The sequence below is a fragment of the Ictalurus furcatus genome, chromosome 7, assembly GCF_023375685.1.
Source record: "Ictalurus furcatus strain D&B chromosome 7, Billie_1.0, whole genome shotgun sequence".
Lineage (NCBI taxonomy): Eukaryota > Metazoa > Chordata > Actinopteri > Siluriformes > Ictaluridae > Ictalurus > Ictalurus furcatus.
In genome coordinates, this window is record NC_071261.1 from 35100730 (window position 1) to 35114152 (window position 13423).

General features: G+C 42.9%; 1 protein-coding gene across 1 annotated transcript; it reads left to right on the forward strand.

The window, feature by feature from the left end:
• The first annotated feature begins 4593 nt into the window (after nt 1-4593).
• tubb2 (tubulin, beta 2A class IIa) lies at nt 4594-12316 on the forward strand. Its single transcript, XM_053630039.1, has 4 exons — nt 4594-5196; nt 5869-5977; nt 9829-9939; nt 10522-12316. Exons 1-4 carry the CDS (start codon nt 5140-5142, stop codon nt 11616-11618), a joined length of 1374 nt encoding a protein of 457 aa, XP_053486014.1. The 5' UTR covers nt 4594-5139; the 3' UTR covers nt 11619-12316.
• Nucleotides 12317-13423: the final 1107 nt, after the last annotated feature.

The following is a 13423-nucleotide window of genomic DNA, read 5'->3' on the forward strand; positions in this document are numbered from 1 at the left end:
GCTAGAAACATTAACAGGAACGGTACTGGACTATATCAAGTTCTGTATCGGAAATGTGACTGTGGACAAAAACATTCGGGTTTTCCAAAACCAGAAACCATGGATGACCAAACAGGTCCGCACACTCCTCAAAGCCTGCGACGCTGCCTTCAGGTCTGGTAATAGAGCTCTGTACAGAGCCGCCCGTGCCAACCTGAAAGGTGGTATTAAGGAAGCTAAGGCGGTCTGTAAGAGGAGCATAGAGTCCCACCTGTCCAGCAAAAATAAACGGGAGGTGTGGCAGGGCATACAAAACATCACGAACTACAGAGGCCATGATGCGACAACAGGAGACCTGAGTGCGATGCTGGCAGAAGAGCTAAATTGCTTCTTTGCTCGCTTTGAAACATCACAACAACAGCACTCATCTGCTCCAGCCTCACCTCCACCCTCATCTGGCTCCCGTACCAGTCCAGCCCTGCCTCCATCCCCTCCTGGTTCCTGCACCACTCTACTTACTGTGAGGGAACACGATGTTAGACGGATGTTTCTGGCAGTGAACCCCAGGAAAGCTGCTGGCCCAGACGGTGTACCTGGTAAGGTGCTCAGATCATGTGCCCACCAGCTTGCCCACATCTTTACCAGAATCTTCAATCTCTCCCTGGCCCAAGCAGTCATCCCGGCCTGCCTAAAATCAGCCACAATCATCCCAGTGCCAAATAAGTCGCCCACCACTAGCCTAAATGATTATCGTCCTGTGGCCCTCACTCCAGTTATCATGAAGTGCTTTGAAAGATTGGTTCTTCAGCACATCAAGGACTACCTCCCCCCAGACTTCGATCCTTATCAGTTTGCATATCGCGCAAACAGATCCACAGAGGATGCTATCGCCGTAGCTGTCCACTACGTGTTGAGACATCTAGAGTAGCAACAGAGCTACGTCCGGATGCTTTTTGTGGATTACAGTTCGGCTTTTAATACAATAATTCCGGACATTCTCATCACCAAATTGGTCACTCTTGGCCTCTCCCCCCCCACATGTGCCTGGATAAAGGACTTTCTCACCAACCGGTCTCAGACAGTGAGACTCGGACCCCACCTCTCCTCCACTCGCACGTTGAGCACAGGTTCTCCACAGGGCTGTGTGCTGAGCCCCCTCCTGTACTGTCTCTACACATACGACTGTAGTCCAGTCCACAACAATAATCTTATCATCAAGTTTGCTGACGACACCACAGTGGTCGGACTCATCTCAAAAGGAGATGAGGTAGCCTACAGAGAGGAAGTCCTAAACTTGGCAGCCTGGTGTTCAAAGAAAAATCTGGCTCTAAACACCAAGAAAACCAAGGAACTCATTGTAGACTTCAGGAAGCACAACACTGAGCTGGCCCCCCTTTTCATCAGTGGTGAGTGTGTGGAGAGGGTCCACACTTTCCGGTTTCTTGGCGTCCTTATCTCTGCAGACATCTCCTGGACGGACAACATCACAGCGGTTATCAAGAAGGCTCAAACGCGGCTACACTTCCTGAGGGTTCTCAGGAAGAACAATCTGGACCCCAATCTGCTGCTGATCTTCTACCGCTCATCCGTCGAGAGCCTGCTGACATACTGTATCACGGTGTGGTACGGTAGCTGCACCGCAGCAGACAGGGAGAGGCTTCAGAGAGTAGTAAGAGCAGCACAGAAGATCAGTGGCTGCCCTCTCCCCTCCCTGATGGATATTTACACCTCCCGTTGACTCAGCAGAGGAAAAACCATCATTAAAGACAGTTCTCACCCTGGCTTTGATCTGTTCAATCTGTTGCCCTCAGGGAGACGTTACAGGTGCATCAAAACAAGGACTAATAGATTTAAGAATAGTTTTTTCCCAAAAGCTATTACCATTCTAAACACATACATGTACTGAGTTCACAGCATATGTATATAGTGTCTCAAAACTGTGCATTTCATAGTACCTCCCCCATCCGCCCCAATATCTTGTTTATTTATCTTGTTTATTTATCTGTTTATTTATCTTATTTATCTTGTTTATTCTTCTTGTTTACGTAATGTACATGTTGGCACGGAACAAAAAAGGAGTGGCTCTTAATTTCATTGTACATGTGTATAGTGACAATAAAAGGCATTCATCATTCATAAAATCTGTAAACTCATTAACTGTAGAAACACATGAACACTAAGATTATTAATTCTGTAAACTCACATTAATGCATCCTCCCAGGTGTTAAGGTCCATGTGGCTCTTTTCCGTGATGATGTCCTTGTCCCTGATCTTCTTTTGACCTCCTGGGGCACATTGTCCGGCGAGATGTGAATACAGGACTTTTTTGGGAATGTGTTAGTCATGCATTCGAATGACATTCTTCAGTACACTGGAGTTGTTGCATCTATCCTTCCAACTGATGTTTAGTATTTTTCTGAGGAACCTCTGTTGGTGTGACTCTAGAGCCTTCAGGTTTCTGCTATACATGGTCTAGGTTTCTGAGCTGTACAGTAGGATGGGCAGTACTACAACTTTATACACCAGAATTTTTGTCTTTGCCTAGATGTCATGATTCTCAAAAACTCTTTCTCTTGAGAGTGCCCTGCTAGCACACCTGAGACAGTGATGAATTATCATCATCATGTCTGTTTTGGAGGACAGTGGCCTGAAAAATATGGGAAGTGGTCCACATTTTCTAGTCTGATGCTGTCAACAAAGAAGGTTGGGGCAGAGCAGAAGTTTTCTGCTGGGTGGGGGCTGGAAGAGGATTTGTGTCTTTTTTATATTAAGGGCCAGACCAATCTGCTTGTATGCCCCGGCAAAGTAATTAAGACTGCACTGTAAGTCCTCCTCTGAATTGACCACAAGGGCATTGTCATCAGCATATTGCAGCTCCATGATGGATGTGGTAGTGGTTTTGCTTTTAGCCCTGAATTGGTTGATGTTTAGGAGGTGTTTGTCTATCCTGTATACAAGTCTGACTCCTTAGGGTAGATTCTTGTGCATGAAATGGAGGATAGCATTGATGAAGATGGGAAATTGGGTAGGTGCAATAACAGCCCTGCTTGACTCCAGAGTCAACCCTGAAGGGATATATTGCTACAGATTACCGTTGCTGACATGCAGCTGTCTTAGTATTCACATGATCTTATCCAGGCATCTAATTTTTTACCAGAACTAAAGAGGGCCTGAGAGTTTACTGAGACTTTGGCTTAACTAAAAGGGAGAACCAGAAGGGAACACAGATATGAGGGCTTCCTGGGACATAAGACAACCAGCCACTCCACCTTCAACAAACCTGGGTGAAGGTGTGAAAGTGGGGGGTGACAGCATCCAAACATCCCAGTTCACCACAACACTCTGTACCTGTGAGCCTCTAGATCTGCTCCTTTACCTAAGAAAAAACTATTCACAAAAAGCTTGAGTAAACAAATATGTTTTCAGCCGTGACTTAAACACTGAGACTGTGTCTGAGTCCCGAACACTAATTGGAAGACTGATCCATAACTGTGGGACTCTAGAAGAGAAAGCTCTTCCCCCTGCAGTAGCCTTCGCTATTCCAGGTACCAACATATATCCTGCAACTTTTGATCTAAGTAGGCGTGACGGCTCCTAAAAGACCAAAAGTTCACTCAGGTACTGTGGCACGAGACCATTCAGTGCTTTCACCTGGCTTTGCTGAAACATGGTGGAAGCTAATTCCATGTTTACGAATAATTTGACCTAGAGGTAGCATATATAAAGTAAAAAGCAGTGGGCCTAAAACAGAACCTTGTGGAACACCAAATTTAACCTCGGTATGCGTGGAGAAGTCTTCATTTACATCTACGAACTGATACCGATTGGTCAAATAAGACCTGAGCCAGGAGAGGACCGTTCCCTTAATGCCAACAACATTTTCTAATCTATCAAGGAGAATAGTGTGATCTATAGTATCAAAAGCTGCACTAAGGTCAAGTAACACAAGCAGCGGGACACAACCCTGATCAGAGGTCAGTAGAAGGTCATTTACTACTTTAACTAACGCTGTATCTGTGCTGTGATGAGGTCTAAATCCTGACTGATACATTTCATGAATGTTGTTTCTATATAAGTTCGAGCATAGCTGCTGTGTACAACCTTTTCTAATATCTTGGAGATATAAATTAAAGAGACAGGTGGCTGTTGACCTGCTTAAGCCAGTTATAGATATTAATAATGGTTTGGAATCAACAGTTAAACTCCACTTCTATAATAACGCTGTTGGGAAGAGTTGCAGTAAAGAAGTTCTTCCTGAGACACAACACATACCCAGAACTTCACCAAGGTGGATCAGTGATGCTTTGAGCTGTTTTGTACCAGAGTACCAGGATATTTTAGCCCACAACCTCTGCCAGGAAGTTACACCTTGGCCAAAGAGCTTTCAACAAGATGATAAACACATTCAAATGAACACAGAAATGGCTGTGGGACTCAAAGAACGTTTAAAATAAATAAATAAATACATACATACATACAACTAAAAAGTCTCAGTTTTTGGATTTGAAGCTGTGATGTAAAAAGATGAGGACACACACACACACACACACACACACACACACACACACCTGAGAATATAAATGAATTTGAGATATTGTGCATGGATGTTTTTCCACTTCATTAGTCAGCACAGAGACTCACTACTGTCAAGGCAAATTTCAGGACACTGTGGAACTGTGTCAATAATTTAACAAATCTTTATGTTTCATAATATATCAAATACAAGTAGACTGCATCCTTATGTTTGAGATTATTGCATCTTTATAGTTTAAAAAAAAATTAATTAAGGGTGCCATAAATTTTGGAATTGACTGTAGTGAAGTGCTCATCACTAACAGAGTAATGCTGTGTTAATGTTAATGTGTTAGTGTGTGTGTGTGTGTGTGTGTGTGTGTGTGTGTGTTTGTGTAGGTCACTTCTTGCAGCTCTGCAGTGCTTCACTGCATCATCCTGCTCGCTCTTGATTGGCTGGGCTGCAGTGACATCATCACCAATCAGGTTACAGGTTGCTGTATGTAGAGAGAAGAGCTGCATTGCTGCTGAGACTGGAGTGGATCAGTGTGAGGAGGGGCAGCACTGGCGACACACTCACACACATAAAGAACCAACACACTCACACACATTATTAACACACACACACAGCATTAACACAGTGAAAGAATGAGGGAGATTGTGCACATTCAGGCCGGACAGTGTGGAAACCAGATTGGAGCAAAGGTGAGCATCTCTCCCTTACTCACTCTCTCTCTCTCACACACACACACACACACCATGTGTATTTATTAATGTTTTTCTTGTGCAATACTTAAATGTTGTATTTGTTATAATAATAATAATAATAATAATAATAATAATAATAATAATAATAAAGATTGTATTCTCTGTGACTGGACTGGATGAAAAAGGAGTGGGACGCTGAAGAACATGTGGGTGTGTGTTCTAGAGGTTTAACTGACCTTTGTGTTTTATGTTGGAAAAAACATTAAACCCCTGCAAGACGAACTCATAAACTACTCCATCTTCACTAATACATGCGCACTGTGGCTTTGACATCACAAATGATAATACTTCTAGTGTACTTATATGTAAATTAAAATAAAATGCTAAATTACTGGGCTTGTAAGTTTATAAATAATTAGGAACATAAACTCATGTCATTAACATGTCACTTCTACATCCTGACAGACTGACTGAGGATATTCTGTTATTAGGAAAATAAATGTGCATCATCTCTCTGCTGCAGCGCTGCATATAGTAAAGGAACTTTAATATAGTTCAGGGCTCTTTTTATTCTGTCAGAGCCACAAAACACTGAGAACAGAGAGAAAGAACGCACTGACACAGAACACTGCTATGAACGAGTCTCACTAATTATCATGTGTGTTGCAGTTCTGGGAGGTGATCAGTGATGAACATGGCATCGACTACAGTGGAACTTACAATGGAGACAGCAAGCTGCAGCTGGAGAGGATCAACGTCTATTACAATGAGGCCTCAGGTCATCATCATCACCACCGTCATCATCATCATACTCATCAACATCACACTCATCACCACCGTCATCACCACCACTGTCATCGCCATTATCATAGTCATCAACATCACACTCATCATCACCATTGTCAAAAACATTATCATAGTCATCAACATCACAGTTAACAACATCACAGTCATCACCACCATCATCACTATCATCATAGTCATCAACATCATACTCATCAACATCACTGTCATCGCCATTATCATAGTCATCAACATCACAGGCATCAACACGTCATCACCACAATCACCACCACTGTCATTGCCATTATCATAGTCATCAACATCACAGTCATCACCACCATTATCACTATCATCATACTCATCATCACCATCATCACCACCAGTGTCATCACCATCATCATAGTCATCAACATCACAGTCATCAACACCACCACCATCATTACCATCACCATTATCATAGTCATCAACATCAGTCATCACCATCATCATAGTCATCAACACCACCGTCATCACCATTATCATACTCATCAACAACATCAGTCATCACCACCGTTATCACTATCAACATCATAGTCAACATCATACTCATCAACACCACTGTCATCACCATCATCATATGTAGATACTATATACAGATAGACAGACAGAGATACAGACACAGAGAGAGAGATACACAAACAGACACACTCCTCTGTCCTGCTGCTGTTCATCATTTATTATTCAGTCACTCCTGCTCTTTCTTTCTTAAAGACATTTCTGCGTTTAGCATGCTCTAACTCTGAGTCAGGTAATCCATTACCCTGAGAGACATACAGACAGATAGGTGGGACAAGAGACAGATGGTTAGCAAGACAGAAAATCATATTATTAGTAATGTTACAGGTAAAAAAATGTCTTTTCTTTCAGTAAAGCTGCATCTCCAAATAGCCACCATGTCCATGTAGGGGCCACATGGGTTCCAGCTGGGCTTGAAACTGCAACTTTCACGGTGACCCCAAATGTCCTGCATGGGCTGTAATAGCAAAGAATACACAGATCAACAATATCAATGATAAAATTAATAATAATATCACACTGTTGTCTACAAACCAATAGTATATTCAATGTTTTAGATTTAACCATATTTGGATAACATTTTAATGTTAAATTATGTGTAATATAATATATAACATCCTATGTTATATGTTATATTACATATAATTTAACTATAAATTAAATTACATATAATTTATAATTTAACCTATGTGTCCTATGTTAAATGTCAAGGTCTTTTACTGCTGCACATGATGAAACAGGAAGTCCATCCAGAGTTACTGTGAGATCAGAAAGATTACTTCTAGCTACACGTGGTCCTAGTACAAGTTCTTCTGTCTTATCAGAATTAAGTAAAAGGAAGTTATAAAGCATCCAACGTCTAATGTCCTTTACACATTCCTCAACTTTACTAAGATGCTGTCTGTCCTCTGGCTTCGCTGAAACATACAGCTGTGTATCATCAGCATAACAGTGGAAGCTGATTCCATGTTTACGAATAATTTGACCCACAGGTAGCATACATAAAGTAAAAAAGAGAAGTCTGCCTAACACAAACCCTTGAGGGACACCAAACAGCCTAGAGTTGACAGGAGGATCTGATGATTCACAGTGTCAAAGGCAGCAGAAAGGTTGAGTAAGAGGACAGATGATATTGAGGTTGCTGTTGCTAGCCGTTAGGCTTTAGTGACGGAAAGCAGAGCAGTCTCCGTAGAATGGCTGCTTTTGAAGCCAGACTGCTTGTTGTCCAGGAGGATGTTTTTTTTTTTGTGAGAAAAGTGGAGAGTTGATTAAAAACAGCTCTTTCAAGAGTTTTGGAAAGAAAAGGGAGGAGGGAAACAGGTCTGTAGTTGTCAACCGTAGCAGGGTTAAGTGATGGTTTTTTAAGCAGTGGGGTAACCCGGGCATGCTTAAATGAGGTAGGGTATGTGCGAGTAGAGCGGGATGTGTTAAAGATGTGTGTGAGTGCAGGTAATAGTGTGGGAGAGATGGACCGAAGAAGGTGAGAAATGATAGGGTCTAGAAGACAGGTTGTGGGGTGGCTAGAGAACAGAAGTTTTGAGACATCAGTCTCTGAGTGAGGGGAGAAAGAGGAAAGCTGAGAGTTTGAGGTTTTTCTTCACAGCTCTCACACTGTTTCTATCGTGAACTGCTATTGTTTTCCTTGGCAGACCTGTTCCATGACCAGTTGTTAGTACACCAGTGGTTTCTTTCTTTTTCAGGATATTCCAAATTGTTGGCTGTGCCCAATGTTTGTGCAATGGCGCTGATAGATTTTCCCTCTTTTCCCAGCTTCAAAATGGCTTGCTTTTTTCCCCATATACAGCTCTATATTCTTCAAGTTGGTTTATCCTTTTTAACAACAAATGCAGTCTTCACAGGTGAAATCTAGGGCTCAGACCAAGATTAGACATTCAGAGCTACTAATTCTTAACAATTAATTTAACAGGGCAACAGTATTTTTGATCACTTGAAAAAAATGGGTTTGGTCAAACAAAAGGTGCCATGTTCTAAATTGTTTAACACATCTAGATGTAAATATGATGAAATGAAAGCTGAAATTCTGATCTATCGTCTCAATCATCTTTTGCTTTGAAACTCAAATAACTTCAATGTATAGCGAAAACAATAGAACTGGCCTTACTGAGGGGCCTGTATTTTAGCAGGAAATGGGTGTAAAATGAAAAAATAATTGTCCACAGAAATACCTTGAACTGTATGCAAAATTTAACGTTAAATTTTACTCAAAAATGGGTGGCTATTCTTTACATCTCAGTTTAATTCATTATCGATAGATTTAACTTTATGACCAAACACTAGTTAGCTGCTATCTATCTATCTTACCCTTAAAGTGTAGAACTTAACTGCATATCTTTTTAAAAATATATATTTTAATTGTATTGAACTACAGAAATGAAACTGTACACAAAGAAAACAACAGATACCTTATTTATGTGTTCCAGTTGGTCTCCAGCCATGAGCTGCTGTTGCTCCTCCACTCAGATGGACCTGTGAGAGAGTGAGAGAAGGGGGTGGGGGAGAGAGGGAGAATGAGGGAGAGAGGGAGAATGTGGGAGAATGAGGAAGAGAGGGAGAATGAGGGAGAATGAGGGAGAATGAGGGAGAGAGGGAGAATGCGGGAAAGAGGGAGAATGAGGGAGAATGAGGGGGAGAGGGAGAATGATCGAGAGAGGGAGAATGCGGGAGAGATGGAGAATGAGGGAGAGAGGGAGAATGAGGGAGAGAGGGAGAATGCGGGAGAGAGGGAGAATGAGGGAGAGAGGGAGAATGCGGGAGAGAGGGAGAATGAGGGAGAGAGGGAGAATGAGGGAGAATGCGGGAGAGAGGAAGAATGAGGGAGAGAGGAAGAATGAGGCAGAATGAGCGAGAATGAGGGAGAGAGGGAGAATGAGGGAGAGAGGGAGAATGAGGGAGAATGCGGGAGAGAGGAAGAATGAGGGAGAGAGGGAGAATGAGGGAGAGAGGGAGAATGAGGCAGAATGAGCGAGAATGAGGGAGAGAGGGAGGGAAAATATAGTGGAAAGTCTTCCCAGAAGAGTGGAGCTTATTATAACAGCAAAGGAGGAATAAATCTGGAATGGAGATGTTCAATAAGCTCATATGGGTGTGATGTTTTCTGGGCAGCCCAACTGTCTGTGTATGAACCTGCTAGTAGCCCATACCCATGTGGAAACCACTTGGCCCAGGTTGAACTCATGTGGGCCTCAACATGTCACACTGACTGGCTGCTTTCTTCATTTCTTTATGTCCAGCACTTTACGTTCTGTCCTTCTGTCTTCTCAAATCACTCAGGGGGGAAGTTTGTGCCCCGTGCCATCCTGGTGGATCTGGAGCCTGGCACCATGGACTCAGTGCGGTCCGGTCCCTTTGGACAAATCTTCAGGCCTGATAACTTTGTGTTTGGTAAGTTCCTTCTTGCTTTCCAAACAATCCTCTTGACTTACATCTAAGCAATCTAGAAACTTGAATATGAGATGTGATGCTCTGTACTTGGTTTACAGAGATGAGATCAGGGATATTTACAACAGTCATGTAGGACATACAGACAGGACAAAGACAGACATGCTACCAACACCAGATACTGGATTGTGGATAAAGACAGGCTTAATCAGGGATAGGAAGTGAACTTAGGAAGGGGCCATAGGTGCAGAATTGAGGACAAAGATTGGATCAAACTATTCCAGATGTTGAATGCAACATTAGCAAACATTTAAAACAGGTTAGCATAACATTAGTGTGTGGTTGGGATGTGGAGGGCACAGTCAAGTTCACAATCAGAATTCAAACTTCATCCACCCATCCATCCTCAACCGCTTATCCGTTATCGGGTCGCGGGGGCAGCAGCTCCAGCAGGGGACCCCAAACTTCCCTTTCCCGAGCCACATTATCACTGCTAAAGATAATTACAGAATGGAGGCAAAGCGTAAAGTGTAAATAGACAATAGAATAATGAGTGTGATTAATAAATGATTTACATTGTTTCAGGTCAAAGTGGCGCTGGGAACAACTGGGCCAAAGGTCACTACACTGAGGGTGCAGAGCTAGTGGACGCTGTGCTGGATGTGGTACGTAAGGAGTCGGAAAACTGCGACTGCCTGCAAGGATTCCAGCTCACGCACTCTCTGGGTGGTGGCACAGGCTCGGGCATGGGCACACTGCTCATTAGCAAGATACGTGAAGAGTACCCTGATCGCATCATGACCACGTTCAGTGTCACACCGTCACCCAAAGTGTCTGACACAGTGGTAGAGCCATACAATGCCACACTGTCCATCCACCAGCTTGTGGAGAACACAGACGAGACCTTCAGCATCGACAATGAGGCACTGTATGACATCTGCTTCCGCACACTTAAGCTGACCACGCCCACCTACGGTGATCTCAACCATTTGGTTTCTGCTGCCATGAGTGGTGTCACAACGTGTCTCCGTTTTCCAGGGCAGCTTAATGCAGACTTGCGCAAGCTTGCAGTCAACATGGTTCCTTTCCCTCGCTTGCACTTCTTTATGCCAGGATTTGCACCCTTGACCAGCAGGGGGAGCCAGCAGTACCGTGCACTCACTGTTCCTGAATTAACACAGCAGATGTTTGACGCCAAGAACATGATGACGGCGTGCGACCCGCGGCATGGACGTTACCTCACTGTAGCAGCTATCTTCCGTGGTCGCATGTCCATGAAGGAGGTGGATGAGCAGATGCTGAGTGTGCAGAACAAGAACAGCAGCTACTTTGTCGAGTGGATCCCCAACAATGTGAAGACAGCTGTGTGTGACATCCCACCACGCGGACTTAAGATGGCCGCCACCTTTATCGGGAACAGCACGGCCATACAGGAGCTGTTCCGACGTATCTCAGAGCAGTTCACTGCCATGTTCCGGAGAAAGGCTTTCCTGCACTGGTACACAGGGGAGGGGATGGATGAGATGGAGTTCACTGAGGCTGAGAGCAACATGAATGACCTCATCTCTGAATACCAGCAGTACCAGGATGCCACAGCCGAAGAAGCAGAGGAGTACGAGGAAGACGAGATGGAGGAGGAGGAGGATATACGCCATGATGGCCGCCAAGAGGGTCACCACTGAGCAAACAATTTTAAGAAAACCGCTCCCATGTCATTTTTATGAAAGGACCCTTGAGTCTAAGATAGCTTCGATATGTAAAACCTCAGCTACTTATACTGCAGTCTGTGTAACACCTTACTTCTTTAGTACCTGATTTGTGTTTTTTATTTAATAGAACAACTGCTAAATACACAAACAGAAATGGCTACACCAATTATTACACCTTTATGCATTGCTAATTAGCTACATATATTTAATGCCTTATCTTATGGAGGTGTTAGGTAGCTAGCTATTAATGTTTAGCTACAAAAACAAACACGATACCACTATAGTACTATATGTTAGCAATGGTATTAGCACAGAAAATAATTTAGCATTAAGCAGAAGGTGCTACTGAGAACCACAGCTAAAGTATGAGTGTGTAACTACAGTCATCAGGTGGTACAATAAACTTACCTCACCAGAACTATCTGTTTTTTTCCTATACAGTTAGTGTTGGCATTATGACTATATATGAAGTTGGTTAATTCATGACTGATAATAAATATTAATTAATACTGCACACTTTAAACAGGTAACATGGCCATGTGCAGGTGTTTCCCAATTGTTGAACATGATTGGCTAGAATCTATGCTAGTCACTTTGCTGGAAAACCTGAAAGTGGGAACTTAGTGTTATTGAAATCGGCTGCTACCGAAAGGAACTACTGAGTTTTTCCCCAACGGGTTCCTCACAGTCAGAGGCAGCATTACAGGACATGGGCTTTTCCTTAATAACACATTAACACACTTACTGACCTCACTGAACAGAACTGAATCCCAATCCTGGGTTAAACTAAATCCCATTCTCAGGGTAAACTATTCCTGATCTCAGGTTAAACTAAATCCTGTTCTTGACTTAAATGAATGTAGTGGAAATGGCTCCTGTAATGGTTTATACTGGAAGCACTGGAAATGCAAGTATAATACAGTACATACCAGTAATACAGGAGCTTCACTGTGTTATGTAATCAATCAGTCTCATAAAATGATCTGTCTCCTTAAATCAGTCTCATTATTTAATAAGTGTCATAGAATATCCCCTTTTTAAGTTCAGAATTTTAATTAAAAATTAAAATGACCAAGCATTGAATAAGTAAATAATATTAAAATATAAAATACATAAGAATAAATTTTATTTGACAACACAAAATAAATGACTTGGTTTATGGAGGCTTAGTTCTAAAAAGTTTGGCTTAAGCTGTTTAATAATATAGCATTTAGCAAATAGCAAAGAATATACACCAATTAATGATGAACCTAATTTCTAAATAGGAACGGAGAAAGAAGAATTGCATGTGTGTGTGTGTGTGTGTGTGGGAAAGAGAGAATGCATACACTCTTCTAGAGCCCACATGTCCGTGTTCATTGATAATCAAGAACATCGATGATCTCGTTACCATGGCACCTGTCGGGGGGGGGGGGGGGGGGGGGGCAAGTGTAAGGATCTGAGTTACTTTGACATGGGTCTTATTGTGACGTCTAGACGACTGGGTCAGAGGATCTCCAGAACAGCAGGTGTTGTGGGGTGTTCCAGGTATGCAATGTGTAGTACCTACCAAACAAGGACAACCAGTGAACCGGCGACAGGGTCGTGGGCTCCCAAGGCTCACTGATGCATGTGAGGAGTTAAGGCTAGTCCATCTGGTCTGATCCCACAGAAGATCTACTGTAACAGGTGGCTGTGGTTCAGGTGGTAGAGCGGGTTGCCCACTAATTGTAGGGTTGGTGGTTCGATTCCCGGCCCACATGACTCCACATACCGAAGTGTCCTTGGGCAAGACACTG

Excerpts from the sequence above, each read along its gene's own strand:
- tubb2 (XM_053630039.1), top strand. The coding sequence starts at position 5,140 with ATGAGGGAGATTGTGCACATTCAGGCCGGACAGTGTGGAAACCAGATT. Across the intron at positions 5,197-5,868 it reads GAAACCAGATTGGAGCAAAG|TTCTGGGAGGTGATCAGTGA; the intron begins GTGAGCATCTCT and ends TGTGTGTTGCAG. Across the intron at positions 5,978-9,828 it reads CTATTACAATGAGGCCTCAG|GGGGGAAGTTTGTGCCCCGT; the intron begins GTCATCATCATC and ends CAAATCACTCAG.